General features: G+C 37.4%; 1 protein-coding gene across 1 annotated transcript in view; it reads left to right on the forward strand.

Annotated features, from left to right (window-relative positions):
• Positions 1–4,358: 4,358 nt before the first annotated feature.
• The window catches only part of trim44 (tripartite motif containing 44), a 50,498-nt gene continuing 30,160 nt past the window's right edge, over positions 4,359–24,696 (forward strand). Inside the window, exons 1-5 of the mRNA XM_041997234.1 lie at positions 4,359–4,651; positions 5,323–5,918; positions 8,146–8,223; positions 16,590–16,886; positions 23,430–23,452. Coding sequence (XP_041853168.1) covers positions 5,328–5,918; positions 8,146–8,223; positions 16,590–16,886; positions 23,430–23,452 — 989 coding nt within the window. The 5' untranslated portion in view covers positions 4,359–4,651; positions 5,323–5,327. The remainder of the gene's footprint in view (positions 4,652–5,322; positions 5,919–8,145; positions 8,224–16,589; positions 16,887–23,429; positions 23,453–24,696) is intronic.

A 24,696-nucleotide genomic window follows, 5' to 3' on the forward strand; every position in this document is an offset into this window, starting at 1 on the left:
AGTTAATGATGTGCTGTTGACCTGTAACCAGATATAAAGTAGACTACTTATTCAACACATCTCTCAGTATGAAACAATTTATTGTATCATTGCCTAAAGAGTGCTCACAGAGCATGATGTCCACCAAGGCCGACACTGTATTTGTAGTTTTAGTGATCCCCAATCCCACCCCAACATTTAATGGCTCCTTTTCTGCCTATGTACAAACTTTCTACCAAGTTTTTGTCATATCCTGCCAACAACCAACCGCTTGACCTCCTGAGAAAAGACAATAATGCCCAAAGAATTCCAGCCTGAAAATTGATAACCAAATTAAACCTTGCTACTTCAACTTCCATTAAATAAATAAATAATATTTTGTGGCCTTTATTACTGTAGAATTTATTATACTAGCTTATATAAGTTTAATACATCATTAACATAAGATAATATGACAATTGTACACAAAAATACAAATTTCAGGAAACTAGGTTTCCTTCACATAATGAACCGCATTTATAGGCTGAATTTTCTTTCAAATTATTTTTTTAATTCTAAGGCAAAAATTGAGATACATTGATTGTGGTTTTCCTTTGGTTCTTGTACGTTGAGCTTTTTCTGTTCTCACCCAGAGTAAAGTTTTATACTTGTTTACTCTGTTCTAAACCAGCTTAGAAGTGAAAGAGTTCAATGTTTGGTTAAGATAGATTTCAAACATCTACAGTAACCTTCCAAACTGATTCTGTTTTATGTTTTTTTTGGCTAATACTTGGAGAGCGAATGTGAACTCACTTAAATAAGCACTGTTCTGACAGACCAGTGCTGTTGCACTGCAGAAATTTTCATCTTGAGACCAACAACTGACCTCATGCCAGTCACACAATGTTTAAGCTGAGGCATTAAGTCAGGTTTTTCTGTTTGCTCTGCTCATCTGCCAAAGCACCCTCCTTCACTCTTGGCTTGTATTTCTGAGATTCTGATTTTCTTTGCACTGCCAGCATCCAAGTCCATCCTTTCCTGAGCTGCAGAAATACAGTTTAGGTAAACAAATGTATTTTCCACTGTGTGTGACATTTAGTTTCACTACACTTTCCCAGCAGAGAAAAAACAGATCAGTCGGCACATATTCATATCGAATGTTTATTTTAATGAACTGCAGATCAATGAGCCTTTTAATTGTTTTCAGTAAATTGCAAAATGCAAGATAATGCTTTCTTTCACTGTGCAATAAAATGTAATGCAGTGTGAGATTTTGAAATGAGCCAAATGACTAAACCACACTGACCGTGCACTAGTGCAAAGTAAAACAGGGCTGGGAGGGATCACATTGTCATGTGCGTGGCAAAACCATTTGTGTTTTTAATTACAAGTTAACTACATATCCAGTCAACGTCATACATCTGTTCGGACAATATGCCCTCTGCTAACACTGTCTAAAGCCAAAGTAAATTAGCTTTTTCATAAGTATGTTCTCAATTAATCCTATTTTACATTTTTAGTCTTATGATGATTTTGAGTGTAAATATTTCAATAACAGAAGAACCCCCTCAAAAAGCTTAAAAACCTTGGGCAAAAATAGATTAATCATCTATATCGGGAGGATGCAAGAGGCTTTTTTGGAACATGGTCAGTGGTTATTCATGACTTGCCATTTAAATGAAACTGAAAGCCAACAAGTATTTGTTAAATCCAACTTGTGTGAAGCCCAGTTCTGCAGCCTTTTAGATTTCTCCACAGAGAACAGCTTGATTTTTCCTCATTTCCCTCTGCCTCTCTCTGCAGACCTTTAATCCTGCTCCATTGTCTCTTAGTGCTGCTTTATGGAGGGCAAAAATGTGAACAGAAGGGGAAAGATGATATAATAATTAGAAATTCCCCATTAGGACTAGTGTTGAAATTCACTGTTAGTTTACTCTTCCTGCTGGGTCTTTTCCTTTCCTCTATCTCTTTTTTATTAATACATAGGGACCCACATTGCCTCATGTTAATTTTTATGTAGGCTAATTAATTACAAACGTACGACTAGGCAATACAACACATTTGCTATACTTCCTGTCAAATGCACACAGCAGGAAATCACCACTGCATTTTATGATATAAGCACACTCAACCTAATCCTCTATGGAAATGAGTTTTTTCTCTCTCATTCTCCAGCCCTGATTAGAACCACTGCTGTTTTTCAGACTTTTATATTGATGATTACCAATACTACCAGCACTACACTGTGGAATAATTTTAAGTATTATGAGGTAAATATAGCAGTAATGAATGATGCACTGATGGCGCGAACAAGCAACAAACTACAGTATTATGCACTTTGACTACATGTGGTCACATTCCAGCACTGATTAGGTTAGATTACCAGAGAAACCTGCCTGTTCATGTCAACAATTAAGTTTAAAGGCAAGCACAGTATCACACATTTAAGCTATTATTGGAGATGAGTCTCAAATCCTTTAAATCTCAGGACAAGTTTGAACTGAGCCCTGTGAATAAACTGCAATGTAAACCATTCTGGTTCTAAAAACTAACCAAGTATTACTGTTTCAAGTATGTGATTTTTCAGGGACTGAGAGTTTCAATCTGAATGGTTTGCACTGCAAATGTATGAGCTGAAAATGGCTTTGCTGTCTTTATTGTATGGTTTTATTGCAGTGTAGACTGCCTTCGGCATTGTACAGATCATTGATCCACAGGTAAAAGGGTTGCTAAATTTAAGCCAATTTATATTTAGATGTACATTCAGATTTCAGTTGATGTACAATGGCTCTTTCAGATTTACCTTGGTGGCACGATAACACACAAAACATTTTCCAAAAATGTAACTATAAAAATAGAACAGCTGTAAATATTTTTGACAGGCTGCAGGCAACAAAATGCCAAAGGGTAGAATTTAAAATATGTTCTTTGTTAAGAGGGGCATCTTCTTCTTCTTCTTCTTTTTTTTCTTGAAGTTTCTTGAAGCTATAAAACAAAAAACCTTGAAAGACCTTCAGAAAGTCTCAAAATCTATTGTTAAATACTACTTATATAGACTAAGTTTACAGAAATAGATATATAAGTATGACTGGCATCGGACAGAAGTGTTGAGCCATCATACAGACCTTTAACTGCAACGTCCTTGCTAAATAAAAATAATATTTTTTCTGTGTAATACAATTTTTATATGCACCAGTTATACAATTACATAATTTTCTATCTAATTTTGATTTTTTTTTAATTGGTACAGAAATTATAAACAAGATGTTAAAAGTTGATTTAACTGATTTTAAATGACTGCCCCAAGTCTGATTGGCAGCTGCTGAAGCTAGCCAGTTTTATTCCTGTAATCTTTATTGTTTTTAATAGTTCTGTTTCAATTGCTATAACTGTTGTGTCCTCCCACGCTGCTCTTATTTGATAAAGTGATGAATAAATAAAGTTGATTTTAATATTGTCATGAAATACAGTATAAATCTGTGTTTTCTGAAATAATGAGAGAAAGTAACAACAAACGTCAACAAATGTATTTGTTTAAAAGAGTCAACACCATATATGTGGCTAACCAGGGTGAGAAATATGGGCGGATATGAGTAGAGGGAAGTGGGATCTGAGGGTTTGGGACCCTTAAAAACAGAGGACTTTGTGTTTGTAATTATCTCTTACTCAATTGTCATATTTTTTTTTTATTTTTATAGAATGTAGTGACAGAGTTCATTAAAATGCCACAAATTCCTGCAAAATCTTTTTTATTTGCATATTTTTTAAAGTCAAAGCTATCATTAAAGCAGTTGGAAATTATGCAAAAATAAACCTGTAAACACAGTTTTGCTTTTAAAGATTGGAGGGGTTTGAAGCTGTTATTTGAGGGTTTCCAGAATCCCTTCATTTCACACACTGATTCTAACCAAAGTGAACAATAATTCTGCTGGATGTTGTAGTTAGTACTACCCCACACTAACTTATACAACATTAAAAATGTCCAGAATATGTCAATGATCATTGTGCAATACACAGTTTTAAGAAAAAGAAGATTAAGCACTGGAGTAATTATTCTCTTCATATGGAAGACAAATATCTTTGTTTTTTCCTCATTTGTTTAGTTATTTATAAGGGAATCATTCTTATATTATAAGCACATTGTAGTGTTGTTTGAAAAAGCTATATAAGTCTTAATATTATTTTATTATGGCAACCGCCACTTTAAATGGATAAATAAATAAATAGATAAATAGTTGGGGTTTTATTTTCAATTCAAGCTGAAAATTCATATGTTTTGCTACATAGAGAACATGGTGAAAAGCGTATGCCAAAAACCTAAATCTATCTTTCGTTTTCTTTCTGCTTCATACCTGCTTCGGGTTGGACTTTGCTTTTATTCTGCATGTCAAACGAGTTTTGTCTCCCAGCCTCTGTGTGTCTCTGTCGTTTCCACACACCGCAGGATACAAGCAGGAAGTAGAAAAAAAGAAGACAAGACCTGATGGAAATAAGGAAGTAAATGATGTCGAACTGGACATGGAGCTCCTGTTTTTCTCCAAAGTGAAAGTAGATTAGCCGACAGCTCAGAAACAGCATTATAAACAGCAACAGCTGCGCTAAGGAAATTAGCTAGCTAGCTAATTATTTTACAGAGTCCACATCATCTTCAGAAGCCATACGCAGAAAAACAGTGGGAGAGGAAGACAGACGAGTGAGTACACACACTGCCCTTCTGCATGCAGACCTGCTGTATGAGGGAGAAAAAAATGGCTGTGGTTCGGGGTTAAAACGAGAGCCTGAAAGTGTTTGGAGAGCTCCGCATTGCAGCACTTTTTCTGTTTGGTGTTTGAGTTAGCACAACAGTGGGAAGGAGTAGAGAAACGGAGCCCAAGAGAGGAGGGCTTCAGGAGAAATTAAAGGTAAAAAGAAACAAAAATATAACAGGGATAGCCCACAAAACAAAGCAAAAGATAGGTATATGGTCAGGGCCTCGTGAGAGCGTGGGAGTGCTTGGACATGCTGATGGTGCAGGTATATATATACTCAGCAATTTCAGTTGGAGAGGCAGTAAACAGTGTTTGCACGCGGAGGCAGTTTAGCAGGTTAGATGGGAACTTCCTGGTTGAAGCACCTGCACAATTATGCTTTATCTTGTGACTTCATAGTAATGTTTTGGTCGTTGTTTCCTGTGTACTATGGCCTCCCGGGTCATCTGCTGTTGGAACCTTATATCAGAGGGATTAGTCTTGAGAATCTTGGACTTTCCCCAGTGCAAATATGAGAAGTGTTCATAGAAGGTCACAGTTATTTATACACTGTCCTCTATTTCCCTATATAAAGTTTACATACACACACATACACACTTTTTTTTCTTTTTTTCAGCCACTATGGATCACAAAGTGGAACCTCTGGAAGGAGCCATTGGACTGAAGCAAGAGGAGCTGCCACAAATGGATGGTTCATGTGATGCATGTGAGCCTGATGAGGCCCAGCCAGCAACACAAGTGTGTCACATCTGCAGCTTTGCCTTCTGCCCCATCCATGCTAGCAAGCACACCAGCAGCACACGTCATACGCTAATGCCTTATGACCACGAAGAGGCTGATGGTCTGAATACAGTCAAAGACAAAGCTGATGATGAGGCTGGAGGAAATAGGGCAAATCAGGGGATGGCACCACTTGATGTGGGAGTAGCTAACGGTGGTGAGAATGGGCATGCTGAGGAAAGAGAAGGAGCCCAGAACTGTTCACCTCAGGAGGCTGAAGGTGCAGAAGCTGGACCTGAGGCCATGGCTGCCGGAGAGGCTGCAAAAAGAGACACTGTGACAGTAGAGCGGCTGCGTTGCAAGGAGCATGGACAGGAGGGCTCCCTCTACTGTAAACCAGATGAGAAGATAATCTGTGTAGTGTGTGCTGTGCAGGGTGAGCACAGGGAGCATGAGATCATTACTCTCCATGAAGCCTATGTGTGGCAGAAGGTGAGTTGCACACTCACAACACGACAGGTTTATGTGTGGTTTGTGATTTATTGTAAGTGTTGTACTTAATCACTACATCTTGCTTCACAACATCTGCAGCTCTGTAACATAATGCATTCAGAGCATCACCTTTCTAGTTTGCATTTCTAATTTAGTACCAAGTAGTATCCCAATAGCTGGAGGCCTTTTGGTCTTTAAGCCAACTTATTAAGGCTATGTAAGTCCTCTGTATAATATTTTAAACACAACAGTTACTCATGAGTTCCTACATGACTTCATTAATAAGTTGATTGAATTGTGCAGATTATATTAAAAGATTTTTATGAAAACAGTAAAATGCAAATGAAACCTTATGAATCACATTTGGCTTTCTCCCAGTTATGCTTTCATGCTTCCGTTGTTTTCCAAGATGCTGCTTTTTTCAAGCATATTTAAAAAGCTCTGAGTCAGCAGGTGACCTAAATGTAATTTGTCTCTTTTGGAAAAAGCACAAACACAAATCAAATGTTAAAAATAATATATGAATAGTATATCTTAAAAGCATGAAACAGGTTTTGAAACAGTTTGAATGAGAGAAATATAATGAATAGATGTTTTAACGCTTGAAAAATAAAAAAGATTGTAATAAAAAGTAGATGGAACATCTTAAAATGTAAAAAAAAATGAATTAAATTAAATTAAAATAAACAGGTCATTTAAAGGATGTGTTATGTAAAATAGCTCCCTAGAATGCTGGGGCGATTAAGTTAGGGAAAGATTAAAGAATTTGAGGATGTCATCATTTGTCAACTTCATGTTTGGAATAAGAAAACACAAACCAATGTTTGATTTAGGTGGTCACTACATTTCTCAACATAATATTTAAATTTCATTATCTGAGATGCATAATTCAATTAACTAAAGAATAAATCTCTGTAGAAAGCCTCAACAAATGAAATCAGTATGTGGGTACAAGGTGAATAAAGACAAACTAAAAACAGAGTTGTTCCCTAAAAAAAAAAAAAATCGAAATCAGGAATTATTGTCTTGTGAAGAGTCGAACCACTCAGCTTGTTGTCAGCAGACAACTTAAAAGCCACATCCTTTGATTAAGGTGCATTAGTGGGACCAACAAAGGTAGTGTGCTCATAAGTGAAGGCACAATTTACAATGAAGGGCATCCAGTTTTTTTTTTTTTTTTTTTTTTTTGTGGCTGATATCTCAGATATCTTTTTTTCTTTTAGTGCAGGCCTGGTCTGTTGCAGCTAAAAAGTACCAAGCTATACTCTGCACCTGTTAAGACATGGTGGTTCTGTTGTAACTTTGTCTGAACTTGTCACTCACTAGAAAAATTTTGGATGTCTTGAAATGGTGGAAAAAAAAAAGAAGTCACAAAGCAGACCTAAACTAGGGTCTCCTTTGATGTATTTGCACCTCTCAGTTATTTTGCACTTTACAATTTTTGTCAGAAGAAAAGATGCAACTAGGTGGAGAAAGGTTTTAATTGATTTACAATTCTTAGCAAAATAAATAAATAAAACGCAGATGTTAAATATTTAATAAAACATTATGTCTAGCTGCAGATAAATAATTTGAGTAGCCGCAGTTTTTGTTGGTGAGCACTGAACCAAACTAAATGAGAAAATTCTGAACATTTTGAATGTCGCCACATTAATTCATCATGTTCATTCACTTACATCTGCAGTGCTGTCCTTCTCTGCCCCATGGTTGTATATCTGGAAAACAAAAAGTAGAGCAGCACACTTCACTGGCTTACCCTTACATCACAGACACGTATGGATTAACAAGAGACAAAGAAGGTCACACAAACAGCCCAAAGGCATGTGATTTATTCTAAACATACTCTAGCTTTTTACTATACAACAGTCATGTTGAGTAACATGCTCAAAGGGAGTGGGAAGAAGCTGTAGCTTCTTTACATATGAAGTTGCAGCCAAGGATACGTCATACTTTTTATTTGGTGTTAACATTTTCTTAAAGCATCCCCCTTATAAATATGGTAATATTATATGTGTATTACTAATCAAAAACCAAGTTAACCCACTCTCTTCACATAAAAATTGATAAGTAAGTCAATTCTTTTGGGCTTCTTTGTGATGGACGACACTCACAAATTATTGGCTGGATGTTTGTGTTACTGAACAAAAAGTTACTGTTAGAACACATGCTGCTCTTTATGTTGTGACACAGTGGTTTTTATTGCTTGCTGGTGCTCTCTACCTTGCAGAGCAGGCAGGGCTATGACCTGCTGGGCTATACACAGCAGATGGCAGAAAGGATCAAGACCAAGTGGACGAACCCTGAGGTGAGTGCAAACCCATGTTTACAGGACTCGTGAGTTGAAAGCTGACATGAATTCTAAAGACTAGTGATGTAAATCTTGCAACAGCTCACGATTCAATTCGATTCCGGTTCTTGGGGTGATGATTCGATTCAGAATCTATTCTCGATTCAAACCGATCTCGATTCACAATCAGTACTCTTTTAGTAACAAAGTGTGCCAATTCCAAGATTAACTACATTCCTCTGTTAGCTAGAAAGAGCTCTGAGAAATTATTACTTTAAAGAAAACTGGTTATGTTCAAGAAAATGCAGATTTACAAGGTTCAATGAAGGGATTTACACATAGAGGCAGTCTTTTGACCAAAAGGTAGCATCTATTTTTGCTTTAACATTTCTTTGTCACTTAATGGTAGCGATGAAAGTAAGACCGTCAAATACTTTTCAAGTTTCTGTGGCTACTCTGCGCTACTCTGTGGCCAAGGCTTCCTCAACTTTAACTTTTGTCTCTCCGTAAAGTTGTGATATGGCTTTCTCTGTGAAAAACTGATGTGACAGGATGATGTACTTGGGCCCAGTCGTATGTACCATGAATATAAAGCCTTCATTCTCCACAATGCTGTAAGGACCAAGATCTTTCGAAATGAAACAGGCGGTAGATTTACTTATCCGTCTTGCCCGTTCAGAGTTGGCTGGAAATTTGTGGAAGTGATGGAGTGTGTGTTGGTCAGGAGTTGGCAGTGGCCGCTGCTCCGCTTCTTTTAACTCCGGATGATGGCGTAAGATGTGGGCTCGGACATTGGAAGTGTTCCCGAAGTACTTGATTTTCATTTTAGAGATTTTTCACGCTAAATATTTAACGTCAAGCTCCTCATTACCGGGAAATTGTAAAATCCGAAGTATGCCCAGACATTTGCCTTCAGCTAATACAGCGGCAACTGTATTTGTTTTTCCTCCTCAGCCCAGCCCTAGTTAGAAGGCATTTATAAGTTATGGCGCCACCATTAACTCTTACATAGTGTCTATAACACATGATAATGTTAATAAGAATCTTACATGGACTTTAAGAGCCATATTACCTGTTAAATGATGGTTTTTACAAGGATCTTGATATAAATGATGCCTGATAGTTATGTTTTGCTTTAATATTTGATATGCAGGCCTCATGTATTTGTTTTTATTCTTTTTAATCATATGGGCTGTGAGTGTAGAGTCATAGAATGTAATTAGTTTATGTTGGCTTCTTTTAAGGTATTTAAAAATACTTTGGTAAATCCCGATATGAAGCCGTAACACAGCAAGGGGAAAAACAATAAATAAAATCAATGAGCCACTGATTATACAGTTTTGATTTAGTGATTACAGCAGTAAGAAGTAGAGTCATAGAGACGTTGCAGTTGCAGAGATACAACAGTGCTGAATGAGACGCAATAACTGGGGATTAGGAAGAGATTATGTCATAAAGACATTTGGTTGCAAACACTTGCCAAGTATTTAAATCCATTTACATCTTGTGCTGCCCCATTCACAGATCACAGGTCTGCCGGTTTGTGTTTTTCAGATATTGTTGTTCTTGAAGTTTGGCATGAGTCAGGACATGTTGAGGCTTTAGCTGATGTCACTTATTTTTGTCAGCACATCTGTGTTAAGTCAGAGGTTGGCATGGATTCAGATAAAGTAAAATATAAAGAGAAACGTTGATTACTGAATGCATCCAGCTGTTTTTAAAATCTTCTTGAGCTCATGAAGACGGTAATCCTTGTAGAAAACCAAGATGGTGAACACAGTGTATTATACACTGTTGAATTTTAATAACTTTCCACTAATTGTATCTCTCAATATGAGTAAATGAGATGAGCAAAATATCAGTACACACCAATCAGCCAAAAGATTATGATCACTGACAGGTGAAGTGAAAAATATTATCTCATTACAACAGCACCTGGCAGTGGGTGGAATACATTACACAGCCAGTGAACATTCTGTCCTTGAATTTGATGGAAGCAGAAAAAATAGCAATCAGATGGATTTGAGCAATGGCTGCAAAGTGGGGTCTTACCATCTCTGCTACTGCTGCTCCTGTGGGATGCTCCCATTCTTGACCTGCTAAAAGTGGTCCACAGATAAAAGCAACAGGGTCATGGATGTCCAAGGCTCATGGAAGCACAAGATAATGGATTGTGCTACATTCCAGAATTGGTTTGAGGAACACAAGTTCAAGGTGTTCGTTTGGCTTTCATATTCACAGATTACAGTGCAGTCCAGCATCCCCAGACCCTGGAGGCACAAACGTGGAACTTGCAGAACTTAAAGGGTCTGATACAGAAAGCTGGGTGCCAGATAACTCAGCATACCTTCATTGGTCCAGTGAAGTCAATGCTTTAGTGGGTCAGAACTGTTTTAGTAAAAAAAAAGGGACGCGATTAATATTTGTCATGATAAACAGGCATGGTGAAGAATACAATAATAATACAAACATTAGGAAAGTTTGTACTTTTACAGGACTACTTAGACTAAAACTGTGTATGAGTTTCACTGTTTCTATTCAAGTGTTCAGGCCATTAATAAATGCTCATTTACCTTCTACACTCGTACCAAAGAAGTCAACTTCTTTAGATAACTGATTTGTTGTAGTTTCTTTGTGGTTGTGCTTTGTGCAAGAGCACATCCCCAGCTAGTTATTGAGGGGAAGTGACAGCTCAGATTCTCATCATCATGTCAAGTTTGTAACTTTATTATTGTCAAAACTCCTTGAGTTTGCCATTTAAAAGAAAAAAAAAAAAAAAAAACCACAGGGCACCTTGTGCATTGCACATGCAACCACATTTCTCTTGATGTCAGCCAAAACAAAAGCTACTCAAAGGGAATTTTCATGACAAGTCAACCTTGAAAGCAGTTTCTGTATTTCTATTACAGATGCCATAGTGGGGGCATGTTCTGCCACTAAAAATAAAACCTGACCACGTAGAGTTACGGGGTTGTGCAGTGAGAGGTGGAACAGTGAGAGTTAGGATCAGGAAAAGTACAGCTGGGTTTTCTGCAATTTACTATTGAATGTGTGCAGCACCTGCTCTCTCAACCACCCCTGCAGCCCTTGTTCTGCCTTATACTCTGCATTTATACCTTTTCTCAGTACCCATCTGAGACCAGTGGCACTCACGAGCAAAACTGAATATCTGCAGCGACGTGACTCAGGCACAGTAGCATAGTATGAAAGGTTAATTTTACTGGCCTGTGAGCGACATAGTTTTTTTCTGGTCACTGGCACCCCACCTCAGTTCATGTCATTATAATAGAGAAATATCACTGCTGCCCAAAGGAGTTCTTCCACTTCTAGTCTTGTGCTGTTCTGCTATAGGGATGCAGTGTGCTGGGCCAAAAAGCACTTACCTGCTCTCTCTATGTTGGAGAACATTATTTGGATTTTTCGACGTGCCCTTTTGTCACTCTCAAATGTCAGCGTATGTTATTGCATGAAAAGCGACCTTCAGAGTGCCTACTAGTGAGAAAAGTGATATGCAAGACAGAGGTAGAGAGGTTGAATTGCATAGTATTGACATCCTGATGGACTATGGGGAAGAGGAGGTCTGAGTGAGGGGTGGATGAAAAATTTAACCCTTGCAAAGTCTCTGCTTATTTAATCTGGCCTGCATGATTATTTGCTTTGGTTCGGGCATTGTAAACTTCCAAAGCTAATTTTGTCAATTTCCACAAGTGAATAGAATGAAGTTGTTGGACAATGTAGCTGCAAATATATTAACAGAGGACCAGAGGTGTGACATGACAGGAGTGGATGTCACTCACTTTGTCTGCGAGCATTATATTTGGTCAGATAGCATCCTGTGACATTTGAAGCGTACTGCAGATGCTCACCAGGAAAATGAGTTTATTTCTTCTTATGCTTTATTTACTCTTATTTCTACCCCTTAGAGTATTGAGTAGAGTACAGAGTGCAGAAAGAGCTGCTTTCTGCAGAGACAGAGAAAAAAGTACCTGAACGCAGCACAGTACCACCAGCCAAATGCTCATGCATTTTCATCTAAATCTGTTTTATCTACCTCATAAGATCTATTAGAGAAGCAGACGCATTAAAACTGGTTTTGAGAGCCAGGGCTGCGCAACAGAGAAGAGACACATAAAAAGCTACTATTAGATTTATTCATTCTACTTTTTCTGCTTCTTCTTTGCCTTATCCTTTTTTCTCCTCTACCCCTTTCTCCCCTTGTCCCATTGCGTTTTAATGCTGTCACTACTGTTCCCTCTCAGCATTTTAATTAGATTACTTAGTACCATTGCCCAGGAAGATCCTTGGCTGACATTGCTTCACTCAAAATCAATAAAAAGGTGCCGGTATTGAAACTTTACTGTTTTAAAAGTATTGACCCTCAGTTTCATCCACTACTTCGATGACCACTGCAGAACTGGGTTTTTCAAATAAACTGTTTGTTGTGATGTTGTGTTTGAGGAAAAACTGGAAAGTCTAATACTGGGGAAGATGAGAGAGAGCATGAAAGTAAGAGAGTTGTGTTCCCTTTGGAGCAGGGCCACTCATAAGGGCAAGGGCAGTTCATATCCATTTATGTCTAATGTATTATTAATGCCTTTTAGTCCTTTTTATAAAGGCATCACAATGCAGGAAGCTCTGAATAATGGCAGAACAGTTGGCTAGAATTGATGAAACAATCAGAGATTTTAGCTACAGGTTTCAGATATTTGATCAAAACAGTGCCCTCTAATTAAAATAAAAAATATCTATCAATATTTTAATCACTTTATCGATGCCACAGCATGGTTAGGAAAAGATTCACTTCTAAGACTGCCAGTATTTTGTTTGCACTTGTGTTGCAACCAGTAAATTTGTACATTTCAGATCTATTAGCTAACTTTTGTAGTTGACTATAAATTAGAGTCCTTTGTTCCTCAAAAATGTCTTTTATAATGGACTCATCAAAGTTCCTGAAGCTCTCACTACTGTGTTGCTGTGCTTTTAGATTGCATTTGTTCTACATTTGTACAAATTCTCCTGATGTCTCTTCAAACACATGCAACGCAGTCAGCATATTACAGAACACAAACACAAACTCCTCCTGCAACTCCTGAACTCCGGCACATTAATCTCTCTTCCATAAGTGTCAGCTCGGTAAATTTTTGAGTCAACTTTGAGTGACTTTAAAGATTTCCAGACTCTAATAAAATCCTGATTTCATAACCATAGCATCAGCTGAAAAAAAACGATTTTGCAGCTGTATTTAGACACACAATCATCTCCAGCGTCATGGTTATTCGTCAGAGAATCTCTTGAAGATTTTTTTACACAGTGCTGCATCATCGGAAAACTTCATTGAATAACCTGACTCATTTATTTGGATGTAAATGGGACGATGACAAGGGTCCAGTTTAATTGTTTGGAGAAACTTTAACCATAGCTCCGCTCACTTGTGCGCGTTCACACAGATCTATTTTCACTCCCAAGGGCTTCAGCTCTTCTTCATTAGTATTTTTTTGTTGTTCTTCTTTTTAGATCAACACAAATAAATAACAGAACCATTTTTGAATCAATCACAAATTATAGTTTAAATATAAATAAATTTTATATTTAATGTCAGTATAATAAACTTTTAATATAAGCCCATTTAAAATCCATCCATATTAATTTTTCAAATTCCTGTTATGATGTGGGGTAAAAAAAGAAAATAAAACTTTATTAATTTGCCCGATGTCCTTCCAATGTGCCTTGTGTCCTTATAACAGCTCTGCCAGTATAAGCAGTGTGCTGCTGTCTCTCCTGAGGCCTCATTCTGTGGCATCAGCTTGCAGCAGTCCAAATGAAGATTAGTACACACAAATGCTTGCTCCTTGCAATTTGAACAATTCTTTTTTTGTTTAGTGAAGGTCCAGCAGCAGAGGGCTATACATCACAAACACATAGATCTCAGATCCCAGTCTCCATCTACCATGCAGGCCATGGAGACTCGTTTAAAGGGCAAAAGGCTTTGTGAAGGTCCTGCAGATTGAACAGTGAGAAAATCGAAGGGCAGATTTTCTTTCCTGAGCAAATTAGCGTCTGGTTGCAATCCACAAATAGTACTGATGGGAGTGTCCAAATCTGTGTGTGATGTCCTCAAGCTCTGCTGGTTGCTGTGCAAACGATAAAAATATGAAAAACTGGGAACAGGTTTGGTACAATGGGTACCATGACTCCAAGTTGGAGATTACAGGCCATTATGTTGCCTTATGTTTCCTCAAGTTATTTAAATATAGCATAGTTTTGCAATGCGATAAGAAGATAACGTCTTATGGCATTGCAAATAAGTGGAGAATTTCTTCTGTTACACATTCTATCTTTCCACTAGTGTTGCACAACCTATGTGGTTCTGTGCAGCAACAACCACAGCCAAGTCAAGCTCAACATTTAGGACATGCCTCTTATCATCAATATATAATGGTGCAGTAGACTTAATTCTCAGTAAATTACTCCTCAATATTGATTTCTTGACTCCCTGAATTTTGCACTCTGAAATGGATCCTCTTACAAATACATGCAGACCAGTGCCAGAAGCAAAGATCACTGTGACCAAGCCTTTCAGACACTAATTTACCACTGCACCTTATTGATGAATACCAACAGTAAGTCTTAATGCCATTTTGTTAGAAGTCTGCCACCTTCATGGTGTGGCTTTGCTTTTGCGTAGGATTGTGCTAAAGACTTGATTAATTAACTTTTTTTTCCCCCTTTTCCCTTCTGACAAAATTTAAAGTGTTTATTAGTGCTTATCTGTTGTACAAAAAATGTCCCACATATTTAAAGTTTCCTTTTAAATTTTGCCTTTCATCAAGCATGATGGTCTATTCCTAGATTACAGCAAATGCTTTCAAATAAATTAACATAAGTACTAAAAAGAGACATAAAGCTAGCTAAAAGCCTGTTAGATTGACTCGTTGTCAATAACACATCATGGTTTACTGTTTATATAAACTGAACTTTTTATTTGTGATAGAAAGAGAAGTCTTACTTTTAAAGTTGCTCACTTGAAGTCAGTTCTGTTGAGCTATTTAAGAAAAAAGTGCAGCTAATGTTTAGCTAATTTAAGACAATCAGATTTAATTTCTCAGACTTTTAGGTTCAAATAGGGCTGCACACTATGCACACAGGAAAACATGCTATGTAATAAAAATATAAATAATCATTTTTACTTTATGATTCACGATTGGGAAATTCGGCTCTGTATTTGATCCATCTCTGGATGGACTAGAGAGCAGCGGGCTGCCAGGTTTCTGCCAAAACTTCCACATTCAAATGTACGTTTCACATCTAGACCAGAAGTTGAGCACATTATTTATCTAGCTCAGTAGAAAATCATCTATCAGACACATTTTCAGGGCACTGATTTAATTGAGGCAAGAGAAGAAAGCTATTCATTGCTTTCCAATTAGATGTTAACAAACTCCTCCTATCTCGCCCAGAATTACTGATGTGCATCTTTTTCTGTCTTCATACAAGGAAATTAAATTAAAAGTGTTACTTCTTGCGCTTGATTTAATGGGCAATTTGCAGAATCTGATTGCTTGTGCAGAAATAGCAAATACATGATAAAACTTTGGACCCTAAGGGGCAGTTGCTCTGCCAGCCTTTGTAAAGACAGATGATTCCTTTGCTTCACTTGAGAGAGGAAGGCTGAGGGAAACTAGATGAAATAGATGGAAAGGAAGAAAGTGAAGCTCTGCTTCAGGGAAGAGCGCTCATGTTCACAGATTGAAGCAATTATAACTATTCAAGAGCAGAGATCTTGACAAGCTGCTTTGGGTTGTTTTACGTCATGGCAGCATCTTCATTTAAGGTGGAGTCATTTCAAGTGGGAAAGACTGCAGGGAGGAGTCTGATTATTGATGTGTTTTAACGTAATGAGTCATAGCTAAAGAGGGCCTCACTGGGGAACAGAGAAAGGAATTAAAAAGGTATCTCCGCAAGCAGTTCAGCCGACTTGAAAGCAAAACAGATGGCTTTCTGTAGTCAAGGGAGCCTCTGCGCTTTCTATCTACAGAAGGGGTGCAGGGAGTTTGCCCTCAGGGAATCTCTTATATGCTATCAATTAGTTACTGCATGACAGAGACTTGTGGGCTTACTGAAATAATATTCACGTCTAAGTAAAATACAGAAGTTTGGTCCTATCTTTTAATATAACTCACTTTGATCTCTTTGGTTCTGTTTTGTCTGTGTTCATTTCCATTGTTCACACCTGAACCGATGTAGTGCATTTGGTTTAACTCCAAGCAGTTCTGTATAAATATCCACTGTTGTAAATCAGAAAGATTTTGCTGCTTAAATTTGTTCTTCTGGGTCATTCTTGCTCTTTCCCTCTTCTTCTCTTGTGTTTAATCTGCATATTTTAGATGTCTACGGAGGAATTGGAAGAATACGTGAACAGTCAGTTTGATGAGCTTCGCAAATTGGTGCGTCTGGAGGAGAGGAGGACCCTTCACCTCGTAGACCTCAAGGAAGCGTTTCTCACAGCGTCTGCTGCGGAGAAAATAGCTGAGATCACCGTGGAGACCGAAAAGCTGCAGGAAGAGATGGACAACATCACACACCAGCTGTGCCTATTGGAACAGGCTGAGGCACAGGCAGTAAGTCCTGCTGTAGCAGCACAGGTCCTTGCAGCAGTGCCCGGACCAGTCCACAGAGCCCTGGTGAGAACATCTTCCCTCCTTTTTATCTGTCTGTATAATGGATTTTTAACTACATATTTAGCTTTACAAGGAAGTATATTTCCACACCGACATAGATAAAACATAAAAAAATAAGAAAGCAGAAAGCGAAAAGCTTTAGAATTTGAGCTTCTAGTTTTTTGCCACATGGAAACACATCATTTTGCCTTCATATTATTATTCTATTAGTTTTACATAAGCTGCAGTATAACAAGTCTGGAAGCTTAGACAATTTTTCATCCCATGTGAGCTGACATTATTTTTTGCTTTTGGTTATGCATATGTCTGTTTATGCTTTTCGCATTTTGCATCCTGTGTTTCTTTTAAATCTTTAGTTGTGCTTTTCCTCAGAACTCTGTGATAACCTTACATAAAATGTGATATCAAGGTATGTCAGTGCAAGCAGAGACAAATGGGATTATATATCTGATGTTCTTGATCTAGAACTCTTAAGTAGCATCTAAAATGTTGCACCTGTGGCATTGTTTGTCATGATCTTAACTTTGACCAAATACTAACCTATTTTATCATCTTAATGTTCATGGTTTACGTATATGCATGGTCTCAGTTTGCTGGTGGGAGCATATTATAGAACTTAAAATGCATGTCTGAGATTGGCTTTTTAAACTTTAACCTTTTTATTATGATAGCAGTCAGACCTTTTTTTGCAAACTGAAAGTAATTACTAACATTAACAAAACATCAGTGCATTGGATATAATAACAAAGATGTATGAATTAAAAAAAAAGAAAAAAAAAAAACAGAAGTAAGCAAAGCCAATGATTGATGTAAACCTTAAGCACAGATGCTTGCTGACAGAAATGTTCCTAAAAGCAGCCTTGGTGAACAGATACTTTAACTTTCACTCATCAACAATTACAGTGAGTTCTCCAGCCAGCACAAAGGTGCTTGTTTCTGATCATAAATTGGCAACTTGGTGTCATAACACAGCATAGCTTGGAGTAGCATCTTAACCTTTCATATTTGCCTTTAATTTAGCCTAAAAATATGTTTTGTTTGTTAGAAATTGGTCCCTTACAGCAGTAATACTTGGAAAGGGTTGATACATAAATAGATTTCAATTTAAAGGATTATCTTCCCAATGACTGCAGAACCTGCTGCTAAATACAAGTTAATAAGGTAATGCAATAAAATAAGATAAATATAGAGATCAGGTGTAGCTATACACAGTTTTGCTCCAAATATAGGTGAGACTGCCTGTAATATTCATCCACACGTACACAATGCTCATGTATCGTGTTATGACATTGGTACGTGTAGAAGCAAATAAATCCCAGAACAAGATATACACAGTTAAAGTATATTTCCAGTAGAGGAAATATGTAATTGGACAGCTTGACCACAAAGCTGTTTCGTGTGCAGGTGTGAGCTATTGTTTCAAAGATTTTTTTTCATCAAGCAGACAAAATGTCCATTCTGTCACTTCAGTTTGTAAGCTGTCGCTGTGAGTCAACAGCATGTCGTCAAAGAAGCACTCATTGCAAGTGAAAAAGGCTATTTTTAGGCTGGAAAAACAGAACAAATCCATCAGAGAGATAGCTGGAACATTAAAAGTGGCTCAATCAATAGTTTGGGATATTTGGATTGAAAAAAAAGAGAGTATAACAATGCGCTTCCCAACATAGGAAACCTTTCCCTCTGATCATGATCACCTGTTTTTCTTCAAAAAGAAAAGACTTCTCAACAGGAATTATAGCGGGTTCACAATAATGCGCAAAGTAGTCATTAGCTTTAAAGATGAAAAGGACAGATTACCGGAAAAGCCGGATCACTTCTACAGCAGCATTCTTTAAAAAGAAAACAAAAGTAAGAAAAATAAAAGATTATTGAAGGATTAAAAAGCTGGAACATAGTTGTGCAGTTGCAGAGTAAGTCATCTTAATCTCAACCTAAACTGATCAAGCAGAATTTCAAGGACAAAACTAAAGCCAGAATGACCAATCAACGTCATGCCAAAGAACAATTCCTACCTAACGCGTGTACAGCTGCTGTGGAGTGTGATGCAGAGGTCGGTGTGGATTTTTACACTGGCAGAAGTGCAAGTCACATCCTCACACTTCTCAAATTCTGCAGCACATCACTCCCGTATGCCTCGTTTTTAAAATTGCAGCGAACGCTTGAACAACTGATAGGCCCCAAGCTAAAGTATCCCATTGGTCCTCTTGTCAATCACCTTATTTTAGTCACCACAGCCAAAAGAGGAAGCTGACGTGTTCCCCGGAGACGCTATGCAGGACTAGAGAGGCTGTTGTAGTGGCAGTGGCTGATGTGCAGATTGCCTTTTCCCTGATAAATGAATCCAGGTTCATTAAGGCTCTAATTGAATGCCAATGGTTACCCTGTTTGTTCTTATGTGTTTCGTTATTGCTGCTGTAAGCAATAGACAGTGTTGTTTGGGAATTTCCAGTCATTGGAGAAGTGCAGTATAGGAGTGGAGAGGCTGCTTATACAGCGATTGACTCAAATGTGTCCCGATCTGTCTGTGTGGGTTTTTAACAATTCTCAGTTGTTTTTCTAAGCTGAGAAAGTGTGAGATCTGATGTTAGGATCAAGCTGCCACCAAGACAGTTGATGAGAGGAAGAGTAAGTTTAAGTTATTCACATGACACACACAACTCCTTACTCTTTTTTTGTTTGTTTAAATGTATTTCACTTCATGGTTAAGGAGAATAAACATAATATCACTTTCCACCTCACTGACTCTGTTAGTTTGTTATATTGTGAGCAGTTTACTGAAAAATGTTTTTCAGTTTAGAGCAGGTCCTGAAAATGTAGAGCAGAAATAAATCTTGTGCACAAATACAAAAACATCCTTTATGCTTTTGGTGTAGAATGCAGGTTCAGAAATGAAGGAAACATAGCAAAAATAGACTTATAACAAAATCTTGGTGATGGTTAAGTCTATGTTCTGGCAAGGCAGGCCATCTGCTGTCCTTCAGCAACATATACACACAGCATAAATTGCTGGTCAAGATGCTAAATTGTTAAAAATAAATAAATAAATAAAAAATAAAATAACAATAATGCATGAGTGAATTGATACCTGTAGCTCACCCTCAGACACATTAGAGATGTTAGAAGTGATACATGCTAGTAGTTTATTAACCTGGAAGGTATGTTTTGAATCAATGAGGAGTATATTTTAAGAGGTTTGCGCTGTTAGGGTTCCTTTTTGCATCCTCTGGTAATTTGAGATGAGTTTCTAACTCCTTACAGTGCCAGTGTCAGATTTCCAAAGCTTCTGTCTAGGTGTTATCTTCTCAATAATTAAAAAAAAGTTCACTTAAATGTACATAAAAATGCAAAAACATCCAAAAGAACCCTTTTTTTCCTTTTTCATCAGTTTTGGTAAGACTACATCTGGCTTCCTGTACAATCAGAAGCAGAATAAGCCCTCTATGACTTGATTCAACACAAGAGAAACAGTAGAGTGCATTGAAATAAATTCATTTTCTTCAGCTTTGTTTGACTAAGAGTAGATATTTAAATATTTTAAAGATGTTTGTCGCCCACTTTCTTCCTGTGAAGCACGTTATAATCCTGTTTGCAGCCCGAGCTACAGTTGCAGCCTCCAGACCTTTGGGAAGTAGGGCCTTGAGTTCAAGTTTTTACAACAAAACATGGATTTTCAGCTGCATGCAATCACTTTTTTTTGTATGCATGTCAAGCTCAAATACTGCAACTTGTAGAACGCATCTATGATGTAAAACATTTATTACCTCCTAAAACCTATCTTGCAGAGAATAAATCACATTATTAAGGTAAGCTTTCCAGCTTTAATTCAAGCAGACACATTATTGTAAGTAAATAATGCTTCTGCAGTGGTACACAGGTGTGTATAGATGAAAATGGCTTTCTGAAAATCAGTACGAGCCAGAGGGAGAATACTAGATTGCTTTGTCTCAGTCTGTAACCAGTCACTATTAAAACTCTCAGTACAAACAAAAACAGTGTCCTTTGGTACAATTTGATTAAAAAATGGTTTCATGCAGAAAGGTGCATTCCCACCTCATGTAATCAGTAATTCAGTTGTGCTTGTTGATCCGACAACATCGTAGTAAGAACTTCATAATTTAGGTCATGTAAATTTCTATGAATAAAGGTGCATAGTGAAGAAGCAAGACAGCACTGTGCACAGTTATAAATACTGGTGTTAGGCTATAGAATTGTTAATATGTTAATTTTTTGAAGCCTGAATACAGCGTAAGCTCTTCTGTTCAGAGGGTGCTTCACATCTCAGCTGGTTCATAAAAGCCTTTAAAAGTTACTGATGAGAGAGTAATGTTTGACTTGTATGTTCCTGTAAGTTGGTAATGATATGCATTTTCCAGCCTGCATGAGTCTGCCTCATCCTGCTTATTATTCACTTTTGTCATGCCACATTTGCATATGTATTACCAAGAAGGTTTTGTAATGTTCTTAATATCTGTGATTATTTCTTGTGAAGTATTTCGGGATGCTCAATTCATATAAGCTCTAAAGAATTCCAAGCATGAAAACAAAGTCTAGATGCTCCATTAGTCAGAAGATGTGAAGCTTTGCTTTGGTGTTTCCACACTGACTCATATGAATCTTCTTTATTTATGCGTGTTAGCTTAAGGTGTTGGGGAGCAGTTTTGTTTTCAAATATATAAAAGCAAAAAGATGTGATAATTCATTGTGCTGGCTCATTTTAATAATAACTTATTTAGCTCCAGAAAGTGGGATGAGCTACCAGCTGCTATTGGAGCATGGGTCTTACTCTATACCTTGAAGAATCATTTAACAATCTAACCTGGTATCTCTTGAACTAATGTATCTGCTCTGCTTATTTGCCATCATTGAAATAGATTTGAGTTGATTTAGTACTTAATGTTTAGACCTGGGCTTCTTACTGGTCCTAAGGTTGGTTCCTCACTGGACTGAAACCTTTCTTAAATTGTAGAAGTGATTGCATCTGAAAAATTGCTTGACAGTGTTAAATAAAAGCCCACATGCAGTCTGCTTTATTAGCTTGTTAAAACTGTGTGTCCAGATATACTTTTCCCTGCGAGATAATAGTGTTTAAAAAAAAAAAAAAGAAAATCTGAATTTATTGATTTTTGTTGTCCTTATTTTCCTTTTGAGCATTATTTATATACATCCTCATCCCTGTGTATATATCTTTTTATAGCTTGTACATATGGAAATACACTATTTTCAAAATTATTGGTGCATCCTTCAAAATCATTAATTCAGGTGTTCATAAAAACATGGATGAGCAGGTTTGGTGTGGATGTACTTGACTGGCCTGCACAGAGCCCTGACCTTAACGACAAAGAACACCTTTTAGATGAATTAGAGCAGAGACCAGAAGTGCCTGATTTCACAAATGCACTTCTGGAAGAATGGTCAAAAATTCCCATAAACAAACTGTTACACCATGTGGAAAGAAGTCTTTGCAGAAGAGTTTATGCTTATGTAGGGTTTATATAAAAAGAATGGGATGTGCCACATGCCTCAATATTTTTGTCAATAACAATGTGTAACTTGCCCCAGTTTTCTGTTAACTCTTGATTGTGTTATTTTAACTAATTTATGGATAACTATAAAGAGGTTTGCAAGTTTGCAAAGGGGAAATTTGCTGTTTAACCCTTTACAGCACGACCCGAGAAAAATATATTTTTTGTATATTAACCCTTTATTACTGTGATATGTCAAAATTACTGTGGTGCATTTATAGTATTGTTACTGTATCCATCTGGGGGCAGAGGACCAGCATCAGATTGTGTACAACTGGGTTTCGAGCCAAGTTTTTAACCATAAAATGATGCAAAAAGGTCCCAGAAACTATAAATATCAAACATGATCCATACGGCATTGTAGGGTTAAAGAATGTCCTTGTTCTGATTTTACAAGATGGCTTTGGGGTTTGTTGAAGGACTTGACAACAAGAATGAATGAAAGTCTCACTGCCAAGATTCAAAGCTAGTTTGGTGCAAAGCTGCAGCGTAATCAGTGAGGCAGACAGCCACTCGTTCCTCTGCAGCCCCCACTCATCAGCTTTTTGCTGGTCTGCTCAGAGTCTTTTGATGATGTTAGTTGCTCGTTGTGTGGAAGCTAAATTAGTGTTGGTTGTCATGGTCCAGTGCTAAAGATTATGCCTTTGGATTGTTAAGGATTTAAGAAGGTTTGATTCAGTTCTTTGCCTGTTAGCTAAGGAACATCCACCAGTCTGATGCTGTAGAGTCTCTTAAGACCTGATGAAAATTTGATATTAAAGCCGACATATGAATAATGTTTGCAGCTCACTTGGTGCTTTGCTCCAGATTGTTTCTTAAAAGCTCATTAATATACATGAACACACATGGTGGATAAAAGTGAAAATTAATTGGTCAGATTTAGAGCCACACCAGCTGTGGACCCATGTTAATGTCAATTATGTTGTTTATGTTTTTTTTGCTATCCATAACACCTGTGCAAAGAATTCAGATTTGTAATTCTTTCCCTCCCCTCTCTCCTTCTCCTTTTTTTTCTTTTTTTCAGCACAACATTGACGCCAGGCCAAGGTAAGACTCACTCATACTCACTTCACTTTTTATATCAGGGCACTTTTAGTTGCCACAGAGGACCCTTCAGTACCTCCTTCCTTAGGTTGTTGAAATATCATAAATATTTATATATATATATATATATATATATATATATATATATATATATACACTTTCCCTCATATTTTTCACCTGCCAGTCCAGTTTCGTTCTTAAATATCTGACAAGCTTACTGCAGACACAAGGTCTGTCGTGCCTCGAATCTGATCACATGCACGTCACAGCGGTGCACTAGAGGTGACAATCTGCCTGAACCGATGAAAGCATTGCAAAACAGCGGCTGACAGTTTAAAGCTTTAACTGTGTGTGTGTTTGTGTGTCTGTGTGCATGCAGCTGTGATACAACAAGCTGTTATGTCATTAGCGGGGTCAAGTCTCACTCTTATACAACATAGGTTTTTTTTCATTTCTGCTATTAGAAACTCAGTTCGGTGTGCTGGCACGCATGTATATGAGGAACAATACTCATGCATCCTTATTATTGTTGAGCTGCTATGTGTATATTCATATCATACATACACATACAAATAATAAAAAAGTCACCACCTGGATTTAACTAAGCTAGTAGGTAGGAGCTTTTCTATTGGATAATTACTGCATAGGTGATTATCTTTCTGCTGGGAACAAGTTATATAGCCCAAACTGATGCCATGAGTAGCTTCTCGTTTCTTTAACAAGCATATAGAAAGACACATCCTCTGGTTGTGGAAAAGATGTGTTTTGAGAAGGGTCGAATCATGAGCATGCATCAAGCAAATATTGCAGAAACTACTGAAATTGGGTTAAGAACTGTCCAACACATTATTGAAAACTGGATGGATAGTGAGGAAGCATCATCTTCCAGGGAAAAATGTGGTTGAAAAGAAATCCTGAATCATCATGACTGGCGGTCACTTAAACGTTTGGGTACATCAGATCAAAGTAAAACACCAGCAGAACTCAGGGCTATGTTCATGGGGTTATGAGTCTTTTATCGGGTCCTTGTATGCTTCGAGTCTTTCAAGTGTCACCACAGTGTGCTTCATATTAAATCCATTATGTCCATTTATCTTCTATTTGAGACTCCTGGAGTCTTAGTTTATGTGTCATCTTCTCCAGTTTGTAGATTTCTTCAATAGCTGTCATGTATTGATCCTTTGTTGAGCCTTCACTCTTTCCCCACATCCAAGAAATCGCCACAAGCATTATCTTGATTAAGTACT

This window comes from Melanotaenia boesemani, chromosome 10 (assembly GCF_017639745.1).
Source record: "Melanotaenia boesemani isolate fMelBoe1 chromosome 10, fMelBoe1.pri, whole genome shotgun sequence".
Lineage (NCBI taxonomy): Eukaryota > Metazoa > Chordata > Actinopteri > Atheriniformes > Melanotaeniidae > Melanotaenia > Melanotaenia boesemani.